At 48.9% G+C, this 8,941-nt stretch overlaps 1 protein-coding gene across 1 annotated transcript in view; it reads right to left on the bottom strand.

The window, feature by feature from the left end:
• Positions 1-8,941, bottom strand: part of Npc1 (NPC intracellular cholesterol transporter 1) — a 46,515-nt gene that overhangs the window by 820 nt on the left and 36,754 nt on the right. The window contains exons 17-24 of the mRNA XM_075969279.1: positions 8,559-8,648; positions 7,982-8,172; positions 7,415-7,530; positions 6,819-6,948; positions 3,927-4,127; positions 2,917-3,148; positions 1,861-1,974; positions 713-875 (exon numbers count right to left, since the gene is read on the bottom strand). Of these exons, the coding sequence (XP_075825394.1) occupies positions 713-875; positions 1,861-1,974; positions 2,917-3,148; positions 3,927-4,127; positions 6,819-6,948; positions 7,415-7,530; positions 7,982-8,172; positions 8,559-8,648 (1,237 nt within the window). The remainder of the gene's footprint in view (positions 1-712; positions 876-1,860; positions 1,975-2,916; positions 3,149-3,926; positions 4,128-6,818; positions 6,949-7,414; positions 7,531-7,981; positions 8,173-8,558; positions 8,649-8,941) is intronic.

Raw genomic sequence — 8,941 nt, 5'->3', positions numbered from 1 at the left:
TTCTATTTTGTGTGCAGGTGTTTTGCCTGTATGTATGTCCATGCACGACATGTATGCAGCGCCCCAGAGGCCAGAGGAGGGTGTCAGTTTCTCTTAGACTGGAGTTAGAGACAGTTGTGAGCTGCCATGTGGGTGCTGCTAGGGATCAAACCTGGGTCCTCTGGAAGAGTGCCCAGTGCTCTTAATCACTGAACCATCTCTCCAGCCTTCAATTTTCTGTTTTAATGATTCAACTTCCTAACAACGCTGAAAGGTGAATCACTCTTGTTCTCTTCAAGCAGAGGCCATTTGGATGAGGTGGGATCACCAAGAGCAGCAATAGCATTTGACAGGCTCTGGACAGTCACCACCCTGGACTGCTGGGAGGGCTGGCTGTTTCCTCCTTCATCTCATGGCAGCAGCCAGTCAAGAGCTGACTTCAGAGTAAACAGGGCAGTTAATCTGGCTAACCATAAAGTCCTGGGAAGACTTCATTTCTTCCTTGGATAATTTTGTATGCAGTATCAATTATCAAGTGGCCATCAGTGCAAATTCAAATACAAAGGAATGCTCAAGATTAAAAATTTCTTTTTGAGTCAGGGTCTTTCAGCCTAGGCTGGCCTTAAACTAACTGTAGATGACCTTGAACTCTGGATCTCACCTTCCACCTCCCAAACTGCAGGGGTTTGTGACACCAAGCCCAGAAAATATGATTTTCTTTTAGCACTCTTACCTACGTAGCTGAGTAAGACGGGAAGAAATATCAGCCCGTGAGTGGCTCCGAGTAAGACCATGGCTAAGTACATCCTGAAGTAAAATATCTCAAAAATCTGAGATTTGGCAAAGGCCAACACCACAATCCCTCCAAATTTTGTAAGTGTGATTCCACTGAATACCTGAAGAGGTAGAAATGACTTGTTAGCCTTTTAAACGAGCACACATTTTCACACAAGCCTGCCTTAGCTGTGGGCAGCTGCAGAACTACTGAGACACTGCTGTGGGCCTGGAGGAAAGGACTGTTTGTCTGCACATATCCAACGTGTGGAGGCTGGAGGCTGACTCTGAGTGCCTTGCTCAGTGGATCCTAATCTCACTGGAATTGGAGCTCAGACAGCTGGGCTGGCTGGCCAGTGAACTCCAGGGATCCATCAGAGCTGGTGTAACAAACGGGTACCTCTGTGTCCACCTTATGTGAGTGCAGGGATTCAAACTCGGGTTCTCATGCTCGTGTGGCAAGCACCTCATTGGCTGAGCCATCTAGTCATGGAGAAAGGGTAAAAGCAATTTGTTTCCAAGACAACTGTCTTCCGTTCTTCAACTATAATGGCCTTGGCTTTTTGGTTCAAATCAAGCAGTATTTGATCTTAAGACAGAAACTAAAAAATTAAAAGGTTACAGTGTGGGGATGGGCAAGCAACATGCATGTGCGCTCAGGACAACACTGTGTAGTCATTTCTTATAACAAGCACAACAGACCTACTGAGACACCTTGCTGGCCTGGGAAATATTTTAAGTCTCTGACATCACAAAGCAAATGCTTAAATTTCCGTTTTACTGATATTCTCTATAGCAGCAGAGTGACTGATGGGGAACAGGGATAAAGAACTGCATCAAGGACCTCCAGGAATCAACTCCAGACAGCTCTGCAGGCTCTGGAGCTCAGGAGAGCCTCGCTGTAGCCACACAGTGCTGACTTTCCTGTCTCAGCTATCCAGCTGCCACAAAGACCACACAAACAATGACAATTCTGAGGAATCACAGTCTGCTCAAGGTGTAGCTAGCTATTTAGTCAACTGTATGAAAATCTGTCATTGCTGGGAGCTGTCATTTAAGGAATGGATCCAAATTCTGTTTGTGTCTCTTCCAAGAGGCTGTACTCACAGAACTACCCATGTGGGCCAGCGCCTCTTCCGCTCGGCTCACTCGGCTTCCTTTGGTACTCATGGTGAATGCTCTTGTTATATGGCTGCAGAACTCCACGGAAATGCCACAGCTCTGAAACAAAGCATTTCTGTAAGAACAGATCTCTTTCAGCTGGAAGTCCTGAAACCACAGCAGGACACTCAAGTGCTCTAGGCGCTGCCTGACTCCACTTTTCTGGAGCGACTTGGTTTTGTCTAGGGATTTCTGGGAACTTTTCATGGTTACCTGTCCTTCCCCACTGAGCCAGCACACCATCATGCCTTCGTCTGGACCTGTTACCACTCTGAAGTTGTTCCTATTTGAATGTTTACCTTTCATTAATACTCTTTCAAGCTCATATCTTCAATACTTTCTTTTTGTTGTTTTTGGACACAGTGTTTCTCCACATAGCCCTAGCCGTCCTGAAACCTGCTCTGTAGACCCGCCTGCCTCTGCCTCCCGAGTGCATACATCACCATGCCTGGCTACATCTTCAGTACTTTCTAACTACCTGGCAACTGTATGGGAAGCCCTGCAGAATAACCTGGTAAGTAAACCTTGGGTACCTTAATGTCATTAGGCTATAGGTTGTTTTGTTTGTTTGTTTTTGAGACAGGATATCAATTTGTAGTCCAGGCTGGTCTGGAACTCACTGTCCTCTTGAATGCTGGGATGATAAGCATGTGCCATCATACCAAGTCACGGGGCCACATTTCACATCAGCACCACAAACTACACTGCTCATTCTACAGCTGCAAACGAGAGGGGAGAAGACTGCAGCTGTGAACTTGCGAGCCTCCTGCCTTAGCCACCCTAGCTGGGACTCCCAGCTCAGACACTGAGTGAGCTTCTGCTCCCAGATGGTTTCCGTGCTCCCCGGACCCTGCCTGACTCAAGCGCTCATCCTGACTCACCCTGTGCACTAAGAGCAAAAGGCAGCCATGATATTTCAGCCCCCTTCAGAACTTATATGAGATCCAAGTACAGTTCATGCAGGAGTCACAGGCGCTAGGGACAAAGTAGAGCTGGACTCACCATGACCAAGTTGACCAAGGAAACAGCGTTTAGACTGATACCCCACAGCCACATGACACCGAACATGTTGACCAGGATCATAGCTATGGTGACACACATGATGACTGCTGACCACAACTCACAGCCCAGAATCACCAAGGTCACCATAAATATGGAGCCCAGAGACACGCTGAGGTTAAAGATGGTATCATCGATAATGGTCAGGTACTGCTCATAGAAGACGTAGAACACACTAGGAAGGACAGTATTTGGTTAGAGCTCCTCGCACCCTGGGGTCTTCCTCTTTACCCCACCACCCTACAGACAACCACTGAGATTGGTATGATGACCCCGGAGCCACCCAGCTGTCTTTCATAGCCCTTGGCATCCAAAGCAAGGTCCAAAGTGACCCAAGTGTGTGTTTACATAGTTCTCACTTGTAAAACCAACTCCTTCTGTTTTACAAACACTTCCAAAGAATTCTACTGGCTGCTAGGAAAAGGACACCACTCGGGGCTGCTCTGGGAACCAACCTGGGCTGTGACAGAGTTAGCTCAGCTCTGCCTGATAATTAGGACACACTCTGAATGCCCACACAAAGAAGCTGCCATTCTTTAACCGACAGCATGCTTATGCTCTGAGAAAAACAATCATTTGTCTGTTCTGCCTTCCTTATTTCTCAAGGAAAAGGCAGCAGCAGCAATAGGGAAATAAAAAACTAACCCAGCAAATGAAAAGTCTGTATCAAAGCACTGTCCTACGTCTTGGGCAGGGATCCCTGCCAGCTGCTGACTCAATGACTGGCATGTCCCTTGTGCAAAGCCTTCTCTCCTGTGTTACTTCGCCATGTGTCTCTCTGGGCTGGGACAGTGCACCAAGATCTGCAGTCCCCAGATCCACAAGGTTCTGGCCCTGCTCACCTCCAATCCCCCTCACACTCCACTCCTGGCTAAGGGTAAAGCAGATGTCAGAAGGAGAGCGAGCAATCTGTGGCCCACCCACCTCATCCCATACAGCCCTCCCTGTTTTACCTGTATGGGAACACGCGGTAGTTACTCCCCTTAGAATTCATGGTTTCTGTGATGTTTTTAGCTACAAGCTGGGCTTTTTTCATGGCGTCAATGTAGTCAGCAGAGGTCTTAAGTACAGTGTGGTAAGTCATGAAGTAAGTGGCCCCAACGTAAGTGTCATCTCCGATGATGTTAACAGCAGAACCATAGGCAGCATGTCCCCTGAGGAAGAACAGGGGTGTCAGCACGGTTACGGTCCCCTGAGGAAGAGCAGGGGTGTCAGCACGGTTACGGTCCCCTGAGGAAGAACAGGGGTGTCAGCACGGTTACGGTCCCCTGAGGAAGAGCAGGGGTGTCAGCACGGTTACGGTCCCCTGAGGAAGAGCAGGGGTGTCAGCACGGTTACGGAACCCTGAGGAAGAGCAGGGGTGTCAGCACGGTTACGGTCCCCTGAGGAAGAGCAGGGGTGTCAGCACGGTTACGGTCCCCTGAGGAAGAGCAGGGGTGTCAGCACGGTTACGGAACCCTGAGGAAGAGCAGGGGTGTCAGCACGGCGATGGCTTAGAGTGGAAGGGGAGAATATGAGCCCTTCAGGTGAGGTGAAGGCCCCTGACCACCCCTCTGTGAATGAGCATACCAGCACATGCCCATGGGCTGGGAGTGTCAAATGGGTCAAGGCCAGTGAAGTGCTTGGCATGACACTGTACAGTGATATTTTGTTTATGATCTAACAACTAGAGCTTGCCTGAGGATCAGAGCACAGAACTAGCCACGGTAGTTAGCCATAGTGGCCAGGCAGTGGTGGCGCATGCCTTTAATCCCAGCACTCGGGAGACCACCCTGGGCTATATGGAATTGATTCAGTCTGAAAGAGAAACAGAGCTCACACAAAAGGGATCCCAGCACTTGGGATCCCACACCTTTAATCCCAGCACTAGGGAGGTGGAGACAGGAGCTCAGTGCAGGCAGTCTGAGGACAGGATCGCCCGAGGGAAGAACTCTGGCCACTCTGCTGCTCTGATCTTCAGCTTTCACCCTGATACCTGACTCTGGTTGTTTATAATTAAGAACAATTAGAATTCATGCTAAAGATACTCCCTTTAGCTAATACTTTCTAACTGAATTCCAAAGAATTCCCATGCTTTCATCAAGAAAATTCCAGAATATCCTCAATAATCACAAGCAAGGCAAATTCTAAGATCTATTCTTTTTTTTTTTTACTTTTTAGAACTAGTGGAAATCTCAAAATAGACATGACACACACAAGAAGACTCTCAAATGTGATTCTTACAAAACCAAGCCCATCCATGTGAGTTATATCACACACGTGATGGTCAATTTTCACTGACAAAAGCTTCCAAATCAATCCCTTCATCTTTAATATTTCTGGGCCAGGCATGGGCCCACATCTTCCAGTCCATGTGGGCAATGGGCAGTGTGTTAGTCTGACTGTAACTGGCCCCTATAAGCTCACAGGGAGTGGCACTATTTGGTGGCATTGTTGGAGGAAGTGTGTTACTGTGGGGGCGGGCTTTGAGGTCTCTTATGCTCAAGATACTGCTCAGTGTCTGAGTTCACTTCCTGTTGCTTGGGGATCAAAGATGTAGAAATCTCAGCTCCTTCTGCAGCACCATGTCTGCCTAGACACTGCCCCGTCCCACCATGATGATACCGGACCAAACCTCTACAACTGTAAGCCACCCCAATTAAATGTTTTTCTTTATAAGATCTGCTGTGGTCATGGTGTCTCTTCACAGCGATTGAGACCCTTAGACACGTTACCAAAGCAGAGATATTGTTCCTTAAGCACAATGGAGCGGCCCTGGGCCTCTCACTCTCCAGTGTGTTCACCTCTGCCTCTGCTCCTTCACAGTGTGCATAGGAATCTGCCCAGGGTCGGGACAGGAACCACAGCGTGGGAAACCAGTGCCCAGTAATGGTTAAATCTGCTGAACACCAGGTGGTTTCTTTAACTGGGGGGGGGGGGGGTGCTCTACTTTTACAGGACATTAGTCCAGGGCAGAGAAGAGGCCCTTTCCCACAAGTCTACCCATCCAGTTCTGTTTCTTAGTTAAATAGGTGTAGACCAGGCTGGCCTCGAACTCACAGAGATCCGTCTGTCTCTGCCTCCCAAGTGCTGGGATTAAAGGCGTGCACTACCACGGCCTGGCAGGCCTCAAACTCACAGAGATCCGTCTGCCTCTGCTTCCTAAGTGCTGGGATTAAAGGCGTGTGCTACCACTGCCTGGCAGGCCTCAAACTCACAGAGATCCGTCTGCCTCTGCTTCCCAAGTGCTGGGATTAAAGGCGTGTGCTACCACTGCCTAGCCGGCCTCAAACTCACAGAGATCCGCCTGCCCTTGCCTCCCAAGTGCTGGTATCAAAAGCGTGCGCCACCACTGCCCTGCCAAGTCACTTTGTGTCAGACCAAATCTGCCGCTGTGGCAGCTTTTGTTGCAAAACCGCAGGTACTTGAGCTTCCGCTAATTCAGGCAGTGGGGTTCCGCTGTAAAACTTAGCCAAGGCAGGCAGAATGGGCCTGTGTGGCCGAGTATGTCTCGGACTCGGCACTGGGGCCGGAGTCACAAACTGAAAAACAGCACCCAAGAGGGTGCTGTGTTAGCTAGCGGGCTACCCGCTTGAGTCGGGGGCAAAATAGCCCGACGTTGGACACCAAAATGTAGCGGCGTAAACGAATGCAGACAGTTTGTAAAAATATATATATAGTTTTAATGTAGAAATAGACTTACAGAACCACCGTTCCCGCGGAGACCAGGAAAGTAGAAGCGACAGCTCGGAGCACGCTCGCCAAATTTATAGGCAGACATTAGCCCAAGGCGAACACGCCCCCTAAGGGGCGGGACTTATCCCTACAAATAGGATGCTTATCTGACATGGTTCCACAGTACTTACCCTTTGCCACATTTGGGGTTGGGGTTATCGGAAAGGAACATGGGCAGGAATTTCATGAACTCTTTCCCCTGAGGCCTCTGTTTGCCCTCTGGAGTCAGAGGTCTGCAACGGACACAGGTTGGATCAATCACTGGCAAAGAGGAGAGCCAATCATTAGAAAAAAGGGCCTCATGATTTAAACAAAAGCAACAGCAACAACAACCACTTAAGACGAAGTGCAGTGTTTTCCTGCATTTTTCCCTCCATAAAAGCTTCAGCTTGGTGTAATTTCATAGTTGAATAAATGTCAGCCCCAAGTCATTTCATCTCAGGCAAACCACACAGAAGGTGTGCCCTGTTCTGAACAGCACCAAAGAGCACAGACTCTCTCATGCTTTCATCAAGAAAATAAATGTGACTTGGCAAGCTGAAGGGTCGGACTGGGGAACCAAGTGTCCTTGTTCGGGTACATGCGTGCACAGCTGAGGACGGGGTAGTGACGGGGGAAGGAGGTGCAGCCCACACTGACAAGCAGGCACCAACTAGGGCAAAATGACATGGGCAAGTGAAATTAAAAAAAGAAAGAAAGGAAGATGTGGAAAAGGAGACGAAGGTACCGGAAGCGTTGCAAAACTGGTGAGAGGCATTGTAGAGTCTACAGCAGGAGGACTGCGGCGCGACCCAGTCAAAGTAATCGTCAATCCAGGACGAGGGGGCAAAGCCTATCCGGGTGCTGGAGAGGAGAGAAGATCAATGACTGGCTTGGGAATTCCTGGGAACTCCCGGTCCTTCTCCCCACCTGAGACTGCTGTACTGGTGTGACTGAAGAGAACCCTTCAAGATGATATGTGGCCAATAAGCTGGCTTTGCTTACATGAAACTCAGTCTAATAGACTTTGAGATACAACAACAAAAAGCAACTTTCCCAAGAAAATCTGCTTTTAGTGCAAAATTTCAGGCTTGAGTAGATGCTGGCCAAGAGTTCCTCCTTCTGCCTGTTTCTGCTCAGAGGACCCAAACTGAGCTGGGCATGGTGATACACATCTGGTCTGTAACCCTACCGCCCAGGAGGCTGAGATGGGGCAAGCTCTAACTTCAAGACCAGCGTGGGCTATACAGGAGACCCTATCTCAAACACAGTAAAGAGGAAAGGAAGCATAAAGGAGCAGGCGGTCGATACTGACTAGGTGTCCAGCTCAGCTGCGTTAAATATCTGCTGTACCAGGGAGTCACTGTCACAGCCCATGCCGCCGCACACCATGCTCTGCCCCGTGCGGGTGGTGTAGTCATGGCCTTCCTCCAGGACAAAGTACACAGGTGGGCCCGAGTGCAGGTACTGACCGAGGGATTTGAAATAATCAATCACATAGGAATCCTGAAAGGAAGACCAAAGAAGAGAAAAGTATGGTTTGATGGGAACTGAAGGACATGGTGACGGCTAACAAAAAAAGAGGATGTCGGGCGCCCGAGTGGTCAACCTAGACTCAGGGTTCTTGTCCCTGGTCCCGGTGTGCACCTGCTGCTAAGCCACAACCAGAGGGGATTTCATTAGGTGACCTCGGGAGTCTGGCTGCTTCACCGCTAAGGCTATGTACCATGAAGAGCAGTGTGAGTTCACAGTGCCAGTGGCCACTACAGCATAGCCCTGAAGTTCACTGTCACCCCTCGCGGGATTTGCATTCAGAAGCAAGCACTAACACCTACACACATGCCCTGAAGACTCCATCAGCAGCTAAAAGTTAACCAAGAGAAGCACCTTACATTTGGCATTGAAAGAGACTGATCCAATCCAATTTCCACTTTGTTCACGACCGCAATACTGAATGATAGAACACCCACAAATATGGCTATCTGGAAAGAAAAGCAAATGGCAAGACACTGATTGCTAATGTAATAATAAATTCAAGAATAGAAATAAAATCTTACAGACCAAAGAAAGACATGGTTTTATTTTACTCTTGGTCCCATGCCCTGTGTAAGGCCAGGCAGGTGCTCTATCATTGGACTACATTCCCAGGCCAAAGCCAGACTCTGCTACCATATAAGACAGAAAACCCAAGGATACCCTGGAGGTGGTGGAACAAGTCTTTAATCCCACCACTCGGGAGGCAAAGACAGGCAGATCTCTGTGAGTTTGAGGCCAG

This window comes from Microtus pennsylvanicus, chromosome 4, assembly GCF_037038515.1.
Source record: "Microtus pennsylvanicus isolate mMicPen1 chromosome 4, mMicPen1.hap1, whole genome shotgun sequence".
Taxonomy (NCBI): Eukaryota; Metazoa; Chordata; class Mammalia; order Rodentia; family Cricetidae; genus Microtus; species Microtus pennsylvanicus.
This window is presented reverse-complemented; position numbering and strand designations above follow the sequence as displayed.